Below are 14,592 nucleotides of genomic sequence, written 5' to 3'. Positions count from 1 at the left end.
GTTAAGCCACCATCTGCAGAGCTGGCATCCCATAAGCATGCTGGTTTGAGTACCAGCTGCTCCACTTCCACTCCAGCTCCCTGCTAATGTACGTGGGAAAGCAGTGGAAGATGGCCCAAGAGCTTGGGCCCCCTTACCCGCATGGGAGTCCTGGAAGAATCTCCTGGCTCAAATGGGCCCAGTTCCAGCCATTGTAGCCATTTGGGGTGTGAACCAATGGATGGAAGATCTCTCTGTCTCTCCTTCTCTCTCTAACTCTTACCTTTCAAATAAATAAATAAATCTTTAAAATAAAACAAAATGGGCCGGCACTGCGGCTAAATAGGCTAATCCTCCGCCTGCGGCGCTGGCACACCACAACGGGTTCTAGTCCCGGTTGGGGCACCAGATTCTGTCCCGCTTGCTCCTCTTCCAGTCCAGCTCTCTGCTCTGGCCCGGGAGTGCAGTGGAGGATGGCCCAAGTCCTTGGGCCCTGCACCCCCATGGGAGACTAGGATAGGCACCTGGCTCCTGGCTTCGGTTCAGCGTGGTGCGCCGGCTGCAGCAGCCATTGGGGGTGAACCAACGGAAAAGGAAGACCTTTTTCTCTCTCTCTCACTGTCCACTCTGGCTGTTAAAAAAAAAAATAATAAAAAAAAGCTTTATCTTTAGCATAGTATAATGATTAAATATGTGTACTTTGGGCCAGCATTATAGCATAGTGGGTTAAGCCGCTGCCTGCAACATCAGTGTCCCATGCGGGGCAGGTTTGTGTTCCAGCTGTTCCACTTCTGATCCTGCTCCCAACTCATGTGCCTGGGAAGGCAGTGGAGGATGGCCCAAGTTTTTGCGCCCCTGCACCCACATGGGAGACCTGGAAGAAACTCTTGGCTCCGGGCTCCTGGTTTTAGCAGGGCCCAGGCCTGGTCATTATGGCCATTTGGGGAGTGAACCAGCTGATGGAAGACCCCTCTCTCTCTGTAACTGCCTTTGAAATAAATAAAATAATTTTTTTTTTAAAAGAAGGTTACTTTGCAGTGAGAAAGATGGGTTCAGATCCTTGTGCTATCACTTGTGACTTTGGAAAAGATATTTAAATACTCTAACCCTCAGTTTCCTTGTTAGTAATCCTGAGTAATAATACCCAAATCTTCATGGGGTTGATGATAGTATTTAATTAAAAGATTCTTAGAAAATATTTAGTATGAGCAGGAACTTGAAGAAATTTGTGGGAAGAAGAATTAAAAGAAACTTTGGTGCAAAAATAATTTGAAGTCCATACATAAAGTATCTTTATAAAGTTTATGGAAAATGCCTAGTATGAAAAATATATGCATGAATTTTCTTTTTGCATGAAAATAAGCTTATCATTTAGAGTAAGTATTTAGCCTAGTGGTTAAGATGCCAGTGGGGCTGATGCCGTGGCTCATTAGGTTAATCTTCCGCCTGCAGCACTGGCATCCCATATGGGCGCCAGGTTCTAGTGCCGGTTGCCCCTCTTCCAGTCCAGCTCTCTGCTGTGGCCTGAGAAGGCAGTGGAGGAAGGCCCAAGTGCTTGTCCCTGCACCCACATGGGAGACCAGGAAGAAGCACCTGGCTCCTGGCTTCGGATCGGCGCAGTGCCAGCCGTGGAGGCCATTTGAGGAGTGAACCAACAAAGGAAGACCTTTTTCTCTGTCTCTCCCTCTCACTGTAACTCCACCTGTCAAATAAGTAAAAAAATCTTAAAAAAAAAAAAAAAAAGATGCCAGTACAGCTGACTGCATTCCATATTGGAATACATGAGTTTGATACATGGCTTCTGCCTCTAGTTACAGCTTTCTTGTAATGCAGAGCTAGAAGTCAGTGGTAACGACTCAAATACTGGGTCCCTGCCACATATTTGGGAGACCTGGATTGAGTTCCTGGCTCTTGGTTGTAATCCGGCCAAGTCCCAGCTTTTGTGGGCATTTTGGCAGTGACCTAGCATATAAAAGCTATCCCTGTCTCAGTCTGTCTGCCTTTTTCTCTGCCTCTTAAATAAATAAATAAAAATTTAAAACTAAACGCATGAACTTATTTAATTCCTTTTTCTGTAAACTTTTCGAAGTACCCTCATACAGTTCCTGGCACACAGCAAAACCCTATGTAAACTTGAGCAGACACGAATCATCACTGTGGTTAAAATTAAAACATGGTACGCCGGCGCTGCGGCTCACTAGGCTAATCCTCTGCCTGCAGTGCCAGCACCCCGGGTTCTAGTCCCGGTTGGGGTGCCAGATTCTGTCCCGGTTGCTCCTCTTCCAGTCCAGCTTTCTGCTGTGGCCTGGGAAGGCAGTGGAGGATGGCCCAGGTCCTTGGGCCCTGCACCCGCATGGAAGACCAGGAGGAAGCACCTGGCTCCTTGCTTCAGATCGGCTCAGAGTGCCAGCCGTAGTGGCCATTTGGGGAGTGAACCAGTGGAAGGAAGACCTTTCTCTTTGTCTCTCTCACTGTCTAACTCTGCCTGTAAAAAAAAAAATAAAATAAAATAAAACGTGGTAAAAGCTTTAATTTTATGTCTTTATCTGCCTCTAAAATATAGAGTAGCTGATCCACCTCACTGATATAACTGATAGAAGCTGATGTGAAATTAGAAGACAAATTGTATTTTAGCAGTAATTGTGAAAAGAATTGTTTTATTTGATTTTATTTGAAAGGCAGAGACACAAAGAGAGATCTACTATCTACTGGTTCACTCCCCAAATGACTACAACAGCTGTAGCTAAAGCCAGGGGCCAAGAGCTAAATCTGAATCTCCCATTTGGGTGGCAGGAATGCAAGTACTGACCTGGTGCTTCCCTGAGTGTGCATTAGCAGGAAGGTGGACTTGAGGTGGAGCCAAGATTCAAACTCAAGCACTCTGATATCAGATGTGGGCCTCCTAATCTTAATCACTGTACCAAATGCTTGCCCCCTCCAAAAAAATTATTTTAAACAGCAAGAAAAAAAAGTCATCTGCTTGGATTGTTGTGTAGACTGATACTGGTAAGAGAGTTGGCAGTACAGGGAAGATGCAGAGGAAGGGTGGAAAGGGCAAAGCACAGGTAACTCTTTCAAGAACCGCCTGTTCCAAAACATGATGACTCGGTTAAATTGGTCCTTGTGGCCAGAAGACAAATTGTATATTTTGTGTCTGGTAACCATAGTGGTTGAATAAACTTAAAAGAGACAAACTAAAAAGAGCATCTTTATGTTGTTAGTTCTATCTTGAAACCTCTTGCTAAACGAGCACTGAACCAATGTTGTGCTAGACAGTAGGTACTCAGTAAGTATGTAGTCTAGACACATTGATTTCCCTGTTCCCTTCTTCCTTAACAAAGATGATTAGTGCTGTAAAGTGTGTGGATTAGAGAATAAAAGGTCAAATCATATCAAGTGACTCTGTTGAAAACTGTGCATCTCTAAGGCCACATTCTGATGAACATCACTTTTTCTTCCCTTCTTTCCCATTTAGTTTTCCAGGTAACTGCCAAATATTAATGAACTTGCTTCCTGAGACCATTGCTCTCTGTAGCTGTACTCTTTTTATTTTTTTTATTTTTAAAGATTTATTTATTTATTTATTTGAACGTCAGAGTTACACAAATAGAGAAGGAGAGGAGAGAAGGAGAGGAATAGAGAGAGAAAGGTCCTCCATCTGTTGGGTCACTGCCCAACTGGCCACAACTAGGTCTGGGCCAGGTTAAAGCCAAGACCCAGGAACTTCTTCCTGGTCTCCCACATGAGTGGCGGGTCCCAGACACTTGGCCATTATCCACTGCCTTCCCAGGCACATCAGCAAGGAGTTAGGTCAGAAGTGGAGCAGCTAGGACTCAAGACTGGCACTTTGATATGGGATGTTGGCACAAGCAATAGCTTATTAACTCATTATTCAAGGAGATGTTTGTCTACAGTTCTGTGACATTAAGTACATTAAATTTGTTGTGTAACCATCACCATCATCTATCTCCAAGGGATTAACATCTTCCCAAGTGGAAACTGTGTGTGTTAAGCAGTAACTGCATTCTTTTCTTTCCACAAATTCCTGCCAGCCACCATTGTACTTGGTACCTCAGTGAATTCGGCTATTTCAGATAGATGATCCTTATATCTTTTTCTGTCTGAACCTTTCTAGTGTCCTTCTTTTTTTATTTTAAAGATTTATGTATTTATTTGAAAAGCAGAGTTAACGGAGAGAGAGGGAAAGAGATCATCCATCTGCTGATTAACTCTCCAAATGGCCTCAACAGCCAGGGCTGGGCCAAGCTGAAGACGTGAGCCAGAAACATCATCCAGGTCTCACATGTAGGTGGAGGGTCCCAGGCACTTTGTCCATCTTTGCTGCCTTCCCAGGTATGCCAGGTGTGTTAGCACGGAGCTGGATCAGAAGTGGAGCAGCCAAGACTCAATCATGCCCATATGGGATGCCTGTGCTGCTGGTGATATCTGAAACCTGCTGTGCCACAGCGGGGATCCCAATTGTGTATTTCTGGAAAAAAAAAAAAAAAAGTACTAGAGATGATCAAGGCCCAGACTAACGTATTGGGATTTTACTATCCTTTATTCAATGTATTCCTTTTTTTTTTTTTTTTTTTTTTTTTTAAGATTTATTTATTTGAAAGGCAGAGTTGCAGACAGAGAGGGAGAGACAGAAAGGTCTTCCATCCATTGGTTCACTCCCCAGATGGCAGCAGCTGCCAGAGCTGGGCTTATCTGAAGCCAGGAGCCAGGAGCTTCCTCCAGCTCTCCCACGTGGGCCCAAGCACTTGGGCCATCTTCTGTTGCATTCTCAGGCTAATAGCAGAGAGCTGGATTGGAAGTAGAGCAGCTGGGACTTGAACCAGCACCCATTTGAGATGCTGGTACTACTGACAGAGGCTTAACCTACTATGCCACAATACCAGCCCCTTCAATGTATTCTTAAAATAAGGTCCCCATAGTTTCCATGTCAGATGATGAAAGTGTTCTGGAGATGGCTAGAGGTGATGGTTGCACAACAGTATGAATGTATTAAGTGCTATTAAAACATACACTTACAATGGTTAAAATGATAGTCTATGACATTTAAAATAACCCTCTGGTTCTTCTTTAAAAAAAAATAATAATGGGGCCAGCTTTGCGGTATAGCCGGTAAGCCGCCGCCTCCAGTGCTGGCATGCCATATGGGCGCTGGTTCGTGTCCCAGCTGCTCCACTTCCAATCCAGCTCTTTGCTATGGCCTGGGAAAGCAGTAGAAGATGGCCCGAGTCCCTGGGTCCCTGCTCCCGCGTGGGAAGACCCAGAGGAAGCTCCTGGCTTTGGATCAGCACAGCTTCAGCTGTTGTGGCTAACTAGGGAGTGAACCAGCGGATGGAAGACTTCTCCCTCTCTTTGCTCTTTCTGTGAAACTCTGCCTTTCAAATAAATAAATTACAAAGAGTCAGAGAGAGAGAGAGAGAGAGAGATATTCTTTCTGCTGGTTGACTCCCTAAATGGCCACAACAGCTGGACATGGGCTGATCCTACGCTGGAAGGCAGGAGCTTCTTCCTGGTCTCCCAAGCGGGTGCAGGGACCCAAGCAATTGGGCCATTCCTGCTGCTCTCCCAGGGTGTATCAGAGAGATGGATTGGAAGTGGAGTAGCTGGGACTCGAACCAGCGTTCCATATAGGATGCTTGCACTGCTGACTGTGGCTTTACCCACTATGCCACAGTACTGGCCCCATTCTGTTGCTTCTTAAATTCCTCTTATAGCAAATTCTAGAGAAAAGCCTGGATATTTTTATGTGGCTATAAACACTTATAAAATTTGTTGTAAGATTTGGTTTAGTAACTTAAAGTTTGTAAACTTATATCGCATAGCAAATATGTCTAATTTACAGAAGAATTTCAGTGGCTTCTTCACAAAATAGATTGATGAGAAGACTACAAATGTGTTACCCTATCTGTTATCTCTGACTTCTCTTAGCATCTTGATTCTGTTAAGTCAGGCAAAACCAGGTTATACTAGAAACTGTCTTCTATAGGGTTATTCTTTTGAGTGTTCTTTCTTGCAGATTAAATCTTTTTTAATCTTGCAGATTAAAAATAATGTGTATATTTAACTGTTCAGTAAAAGGGATGTCTTCATGATCTTTTTGTAAATTTTTTTCCTAGTCAAATGCACCTTGTATTGTTTTCATTGATGAAATTGATGCTATTACGCCCAAAAGAGAAGTTGCTTCAAAAGATATGGAACGAAGAATTGTAGCCCAGCTTCTAACCTGCATGGATGGTCAGTTTAAAGTAATGAGTTCATTTTGAGATGATAGATATACTTTTAAAAATAATTTAAAACATGAAGATATAAAAATTTCAACAGTAAATCTCAAATAGCACAATATTTTTATGTAAAATTACATCATTTAATTTTTAGAGGATTTGATAAGATATTTTTAATACAGATACATTTGGATTAACATTGTCTGGCTTTGTACACTACTGGGATTGCACCATATCCATTATTTTATAAGTTGTTATTTGTATCTCAATCATATATTGTGGAAATGTTGCCATTTAATGTACTTATATTTGTCTCTTCTAAATTGCTGTATTCTTTTTTGTTTTTTGTTTTTTTGTTTTTTGTTTTTTGTTTTTTTTTTTCAAAGGAATTGGGAGCTAGAACTAGGAATCAAAGCCAGGCACTCATATGGGACATAGGTATCTTAACTATTAGTCTAAATTCCTACCCCAGGAATATCTTTAAATAGACCATTTAAAAAATATTTATTTAAAGCCGGCGCCGTGGCTCAATAGGCTAATCCTCCACCTTGCGGCGCCGGCACACCGGGTTCGAGTCCCGGTTGGGGCGCCGGATTCTGTCCCGGTTGCCCCTCTTCCAGGCCAGCTCTCTGCTATGGCCAGGGAGTGCAGTGGAGGATGGCCCAGGTGCTTGGGCCCTGCACCCCATGGGAGACCAGGAAAAGCACCTGGCTCCTGGCTCCTGCCAGGATCAGCGCGGTGCGCCGGCTGCAGCGGCGGCCATTGGAGGGTGAACCAACGGCAAAAAGGAAGACCTTTCTCTCTCTGTCTCTCTCTCTCACTGTCCACTCTGCCTGTCAAAAAAAAAAAAAAAAAAAAAAAAAAAAAAAAAAAAATATTTATTTATTTAAAATACAGAGAACTAGTGTAGGGCAAAGGGAGAGCTCTTCCACCAAGTAATTCACTGCCCACTTGGCCCCAACAGCTAGAGCTGGGCCAGGCTGATCAGAAGTCAAGAACTTTATTCTGGTCCCCCACATGGGTGGCGGGTCTTGAGTACTGTGGTCATCTTCTACTGCCTTCCCAGGAAAGGGACCTGAATTGGAAGCAGAGTTGTCAGGGTTAAAACCAGCACTCCTGTTGGGTTGCTAGTGCCACAAGCAGCAGTTTAACCCACTGTGCCACAAACCTGCCTCTAAATGTTAGTGTTATAAATACATTGCATCAAAACGTGTAATCCTTTCTCTCCAACCATTGAGTGATTTGTGGAAGCATCACTGCCCTCAGTGTCACGTGACTTGCTCATCGCAGTGTGTGTTTGGTTCTTCTAGATCTGAATAACATGCCTGCAACAGCTCAGGTCCTAGTAATCGGAGCTACTAATCGGCCAGACTCGTTAGACCCTGCTTTGAGACGGGCAGGAAGATTTGACCGAGAAATATGCCTGGGAATCCCAGATGAAGCATCCAGAGAAAGGTATGTTCTTTTTTTTTTTTTTTCCTGTTTCAATTAATTTTTCTTTTTTTAAATAGAAACCTTTTATTCAATAAATATAAATTTCGAAAGTACCACTTTTGGATTATAGTGGTTCTTCCCCCATAACCTCCCTCCCACCTACAAACATCTGATTTCCTACTTCCTCTCCCATCCCATTCTCCATTAAGATTCATTTTTAATTACCTTTATATACAGAAGATCAACTCTATATTAAATAAAGATTTTAACACACAAAGTATAAAGTACCGTTTGAAGACTAGTTTTACCGTTAATTCTCATAATACAGCACATTAAGGACAAAGGTCCTACGTGGGGAGCAAGTGCACAGTGACTCCTGTTGTTGATTTAACAATTGACACTCTTATTTATGACGTCAGTAATCACTCGAGGCTCTTGTCATGAGCTGCCAAGGCTATGGCCATCAAAGAAGGAGGTACCTTTTTCTAAAGGGAGGAGAGAACTTCCACTTTGATTATGACCTTGTCTAAATAATGTCAGAGTTTCTGGACTCAAAAGGCTTCTATAGCCTTGGCAGCTCATGACAAGAGCCTTGAGTTCACAAACTTTGACCTTGTTTAGACAAGACCATAATCAACGTGGAAGTTTTCTCCTCCCTTCAGAGAAAGGTACCTCCTTCTTTGATGACCCCTTCTGAAAAAAGTATATTCTTATAAAATGAAATTTGCATGCTGCTATGTCATCTGGACTGAATGATTTAAAGGAAGGTATAAGAAATGCCATGCAGTCCTCTCTCTCTCTCTTTCTCTCTCTTTCTCTTTCTTGTTTTAGCAGTGAAATTGACTGAGAATGGAAAAAGCCCACATTAATTAATGCTTAAGAAAACAATTTATGGGACTGGCATTGTGGCATAGCAGATTTAGCTACTGCATTCAGCAATGCCATCCCATATGGGTACCAGTTTGTGTCCTGGTTGCTCTACTTCCAATCCAGCTCCCTGCTAATGTGCCTGTTTGTTCCCCTTCCACCTACATGGGAGACCTGGATGAAGCTTCTGGCCCCTGGTTTTAGTCTGGGCCAGCCCTGGCCATTGTGGCTATTTGGGGAGTGAAACAGCAAATGGAAGCTTCTCTGTCTGTGTGTCTCTGTTCCTTTCTCTTTAATGCCACCTTTCAAATAAATAAATATTAAAAAAAAAATAAGAAAAAAGGAAACAGTTTACTCATCAGGAGAATAATTGTCTCAGGTTTTTTTAGTGGTGATAATGGGCTTCTGTGTCCATACTCACCTGTGTGGTCTTATCAACATTGGCTGTGATTTTTAGTTGACTGACCAGCTTAGGGACATTATCTAGAGCTTTGAAAGAGCAGGGCCATGTGTTCCACAGAGAAGTTCAATGTGAGTTCTATACTTGAGCCTGCCTAAGACCACGGGAGCCCTGAAAAATAATTAAATGACAGCCAGAGAATTAAAGCTAACTGTCTATGCAGCAAGATCAGCCTTCCCTGGAACTGGGGTTGAATGTCTGTAAAGCCAGTAAATGTCCAATAGTAGCCAAAACTAGGACTCAGTAACAGAGTATGTCTCGGGAAGTACTGTTTAAGTAGTGAGGTAGAAATTTAGTTAAGGAATTTTTTAAAATTCATTTAACTTATTTGAAAGGCAGTGGGGGAGAGATCGATTTTTTTTTTTTTTTTAAGATTTATTTATGGGGCCATCTCCGTGGTGCAGTGGGTTAACGCCCTGGCCTGAAGCGCCAGCATCCCATATGGGCACCCATTCCAGTCCTGGCTGCTCCTCTTCTGATCCAGCTCTCTGCTTTGCCCTGGGAGAGCAGTAGAGGATGGCCCAAGGGCTTGGACCCCTGCACCCACGTGGGAGCCTTGGAAGAAGCTCCTGGCTCCTGGCTCCTGGCTCCTGACTTCAGATCAGTGCAGCTCCGGCCATTGCAGCCAACAGGGGAGCGAACCATTGGATGGAAAACCTTTCTCTCTTTCTCTCTCTCTCTCTCTCTCTCTCTCTGCCTCTCCTCTCTCTGTGTAACTCTGCCTTTCAATTAAATAAATAAACCTTTCAAAAATCTTTTAAATTACTTTAAAAAGATGGACTATCATAGCTGCAAGTTGGATGAGAAGCAGAGGCAGAACTCAGTCCCTGGGGCTCACATTTGGGATGTAGATATCTCAAAGAGTGCCTTCACCTGCTGTGCCACAAGGTCTGTTCCCAGCTGAACTACTTCTTTTTTTTTTTGACAGGCAGTTAGACAGAAAGAGAGAGAGACAGAGAGAAAGGTCTTCCTTTTCTGTTGGTTCACCTCCACTGCACTCCCGGGCCACAGCAGAGAGCTGGACTGGAAGAGGAGCAACCAGGACAGAATCCAGTGCCCCAACTGGGACTAGAACCCGGGGTGCTGGCACCACAGGCAGAGGTTTAGCCAAGTGAGCCATGGCACCGGCCTGAATAAATCTTAAAAAATAATTTTTTAGGCATGCAATACAAGGCATGAACAACATATTAAAATGAAGTTGGAGAAGTAATTGTTCTAATACAAACTTGGATGTGAAAGCATGTATGAAGCTAGCTTTTTGTGATAATGAAATTAATTTTTTTATTAAATTCATTTTATTTATTCAAATAGTTTATTTGCATGTCGAGGCTTTTATTTCTGGTAGATGTTGATTTAATCTACTCTAAAGATAGTCCTATAAATTTATTCATATTACTTCGTCTCTGTCATATTGCAAAGTTCTTAAAGGCAGAGTGTTTTTTAAAAGAATTGATCTGTATTCCTCAAAGTAATTACTGTAGTCCCTAACAAAGGAAATTCTTTGCCATAATCCTTGAATAACAGGGGCTATGTAATAGCGTTTAGCGTTTGAGGAGTGAATGAATGAGATCTGATCTTACATGCTACCCATTGGGATGCCCCTGATGAGGATGAAAGGCTTCAGAGTAATATAGCTGGTGGCTTGTTTTTACTATTAATTTGGAATCTGAAAAATTTTCCCTGTCTTTTCCACAGGATACTTCAGACTTTGTGTAGAAAACTGAGACTTCCTGAAACCTTTAACTTTTGTCACTTAGCACACCTAACGCCTGGCTTTGTGGGTGCTGATCTGATGGCGCTCTGCCGGGAAGCTGCCATGTGTGCCGTCAATAGGGGCCTAATGAAGCTTCAGCAACAGCAGCAGAAACATCTGAAAACTGAAGTTGGCCAGGAGGAGCCACTGGGAACTGAGCCCACTTCTGTCACACAGGTGCTTTCTGTGAAGGCCCTCGAACCTGCCCTTTAAATGTTCTCTGTGTTATCTCACATTCCAGCAAGTCAGTACAGATGAGATTTAGTCCTTTACAGAAGTTTAGCAGCTCCTCTGAGAGCACTGCCGTCTAAGTTTATTTCCTGGTTAACTTTTGATTCGGCATGCAGGAAAGTGCTGACGAAACCAGCTCCTTAGCTACAAACAGCACTAGAGAGCTGTTTTCTGAATGTGAGAGGGAAGTTTATCAGTCCAAGATCACTAGTAAATTTTTCAAGTTTTCTAAGTTATGGAATATTAATACAATATTTATATAGCATTTTATATTTTGTACCATGGCTTCTGTATGTTATATAATTTGAACCATATAACCTTGTGAAGTAAATACATTATTTTACCCCTTTACACTCAAAGACACTAAGCCTGAGATGATGACTTGCCCAAGGTCACATAGCCTCTACTTTATAAAACAGGGACTTGAATCTTGCTATTGCTTTCAAATAACTTCTTTTAAAATAAAATGATAATCTGGGAATTTACAAATTGAACTACTTCAGTTTGTAAATTTTTTTTATGTTTCCTTGCGTGTTTTTCACAAAGTAAGAAACCTGCCTTTGAACATCAAGATTCAATAGTGCTAGGAAATTTGCGTAATCTCTGCTAAGTTGATAAGCCATCAAGAAAGCATATAATGAAAGAAGAGTACCAGAGTAACTTTGTTGTGATTTCATCAAAATACATCTGCTTCATGAATATAAATGAAATGGGAAATATCATGATTGATTAAATAAGTGTTTTTAATTTCTTTTGTTTGCTGTATGTCACCCAAATGTAATATACAGATATCTTCCTACCTACTGGATTATAGTTGGTGTACATATACTTGTCCAAGGTATTTGATCCATTCAGAATAAAACGAACTGGGCTGGTGTTGTGACACAATGGGTTAAGCTGCCACCTGCAACATCTGCATCCCATATATGTTCCACTTCTGATCCAGCTCCCTGCTAATGCAAATGGGAAAGCAGCAGCAGGTGACCCAAGTAATTGGGCCTCTGTTACCCACATGAGAGACTTGGAAGTGTTCCAGTCTCCTGGCTTTGGGCTGTCCCTGCTCCAGCCATTGCAGCCATTTGGGGAGTGAACTAGCAGATGGAAGATCTATTTTTCTCTCTCCCTTTCTTTATCTTTGCCTTTCAAGTAAATATATATATATATTTAAGATTTATTTATTCCTTTCTGCGCTATCCTGCAAGGGACCCATATGGCGTTGTTCATGATTCCTGGTGTAACTTAAGGGGAAGCTGTCATAATGTTCAGAGCCTTGATGTCTTGCGAATGAAGGAGGAGGACTTCTTCAAATTCCTTGCAGCAGGAACCCACCTAGGTGGCCCAACTTTGACTTCCAAATGGAACAGTACATCTACAGAAGGAAAATCTGAAGAGGACCTGGGAGAAGCTTCTGTTGGCAGCTTGTGCTATTGTGGTCAATGAAAACCCTGTTGATGTCCGTGTGATAACCTCCAGGAACACTGGCCAGCGGGCTGTGCTGAAGTTTGCTGCTGCCACTGGAGCTACTCCTATTGCTGGCTGCTTCACACCCGGAACCTCACTAACCGCATCCAAACAGCCTTCCAGGAGCCTCAGCTTCTGGTGGTTCCTGATCCCAGGGCTGACCACCAGCCTCTCACAGCGGCGTCTCATGTGAACCTGCCTACCATTGCTCTGTGTCACACAGACTGTCCTCTGTGTGATGTGGACATTGCCATCCCATGCAACAAGGGAGCCCACTCAGTGGGTCTGATGTGGTGGATGCTGGCCCGGGAGGTTCTGCGCATGCATGATACGATCTCCCGTGAACACCCCTGGGAGGTCATGCCTGATCTCTACTTCTCCAGAGATCTTGAAGAGATTGAAAAAGAAGAGCAGGCCACTGCTGAAAGACCTGTGACCACAGAGGAGTTTCAGGGTGAATGGATGGCCCCAGCACCTGAGTTCACTGCTGCTCAGCCTGAGGTTGCAGACTGGTTTGAAGGTGTATAGGTGCCCTCTGCCTATTCAGCCGTTCCCCACTGAAGACTGGAGTGCTTAGCCCACCACTGAAGACTGGTCCACAGTGCCCACTGCTTAGGCCACTGAGTGTGTAGGAACAACCACTGAGTGGTCGTAAGCTGCTTTTCACAGTCTTTGAAACAAACATGGAAATGAGGTTGACAGAAAATAAACACCAGTTTCTACACACAAAAGGGTTTATTTATTTATGTGAAAGGCAGAGTTACAGAGAGAGAAGGAGAGACAGTGATCTGTTGGTTCACTCCCCATTTGAGTGCAATGGCCGGTGCTGCGCCGATCTAAAGCCAGGAGCCAGGTGCTTCCTCCAGGTCTCCCACATGGGTGCAGGGACCCAAGGACTTGGGTCGTCTTCTACTGTTTTCCCAGGCTATGGCAGAGAAATGCATTGGAAGTGGAACAGCTGGAACTAGAACCGGCACTGGCTTTACCCGCTGTGCCACAGCGCTGGCCCCAGTAGCGATTTTTTAAAAAATTATGTGTTTATTTTAGAGATAATGCTCCCATCTGCTAGTGTACTCCTAAATGCCCACAATGTCCAGGACTGGGACAGGCTGAAGGTGATTGTTAGAGACTCAGTTCATACCACCTACATGGTGTCAGGGACCCAGTCACTTCACCATCTTCTGTTGCCTCCAAGAGCGTACATTAGCAGAAAGCTGGAATTGGGGGAAGCAGAGCAGACACTCAAACCCGGGCTTTCCAGTATGGAATATGGGCATCCTACCTGGTGTCTCAAATACCCACCCCATAATAATTCTTAAAGATATAAAAATGTAGAGCCGGCGCCGTGGCTCAATAGGCTAATCCTCCACCTTGCGGCGCCGGCACACCGGGTTCTAGTCCCGGTCGGGGTGCCAGATTCTGTCCCGGTTGCCCCTCTTCCAGGCCAGCTCTCTGCTATGGCCAGGGAGTGCAGTGGAGGATGGCCCAGGTGCTTGGGCCCTGCACCCCATGGGAGACCAGGAAAAAGCACCTGGCTCCTGGCTCCTGCCATCGGATCAGCGCGGTGCGCCGGCTGCAGCGGTGGCCATTGGAGGGTGAACCAACGGCAAAGGAAGACCTTTCTCTCTCTCACTGTCCACTCTGCCTGTCAAAAATTTAAAAAAAAAAAAAAAAAAGATATAAAAATGTAACCATTTAAAAAGCTATATAGTTTATAATCTTTTCCCCTCTATTGCTCTCTTTAAGGATGAATTACAGAGGCTGTTGGAATTGCTAAGAGACCACACTCCCCTCTCAGACGAGCAGATGCAAGGACTGTGCATTGAATTGAATGATTTCACTGTTGCTCTGTCATCAGTCCAGCCATCTGCCAAAAGAGAAGGCTTTGTCACTGTCCCTAGTGTGACGTGGGCAGATGTTGGTGCCCTGGAAGACATAAGAGAAGAGCTCACCATGGCAATATTGGTAGGTTTATTGGCTGCTAAATGTCTTTGGCATAAGTTGGGTTAAGGACTGGAAGGAGATTGAGCCACATGCTTGTGTGCCAGGTTGTGTGTCTAAATTTTCCTTATGGTACGTTCTCTTTTTTTAATACTGATTCTTTTGCCTTTTTTTTTTTTTAAGATTTGTATTTTTATTTGAAAGGCAAGGCTGACAGAATAAGCAGG

General features: G+C 43.6%; 1 protein-coding gene across 16 annotated transcripts in view; it reads left to right on the top strand.

The window, feature by feature from the left end:
* The window catches only part of NVL (nuclear VCP like), a 110,634-nt gene that overhangs the window by 25,594 nt on the left and 70,448 nt on the right, over nt 1–14,592 (top strand). For all 16 annotated transcript variants that reach the window (XR_011381469.1, XM_070055378.1, XM_051820594.2 and 13 more), the window contains 4 exons: nt 6,114–6,231; nt 7,529–7,673; nt 10,675–10,909; nt 14,171–14,389. Coding sequence is in view for 15 of the 16 variants with exons in the window: in XM_070055378.1 (XP_069911479.1) it covers nt 6,114–6,231; nt 7,529–7,673; nt 10,675–10,909; nt 14,171–14,389 (717 nt within the window). In the remaining variant the exon portion in view is untranslated. The remainder of the gene's footprint in view (nt 1–6,113; nt 6,232–7,528; nt 7,674–10,674; nt 10,910–14,170; nt 14,390–14,592) is intronic.

This window comes from Oryctolagus cuniculus, chromosome 13, assembly GCF_964237555.1.
Source record: "Oryctolagus cuniculus chromosome 13, mOryCun1.1, whole genome shotgun sequence".
Taxonomy (NCBI): domain Eukaryota; kingdom Metazoa; phylum Chordata; class Mammalia; order Lagomorpha; family Leporidae; genus Oryctolagus; species Oryctolagus cuniculus.
This window is presented reverse-complemented; position numbering and strand designations above follow the sequence as displayed.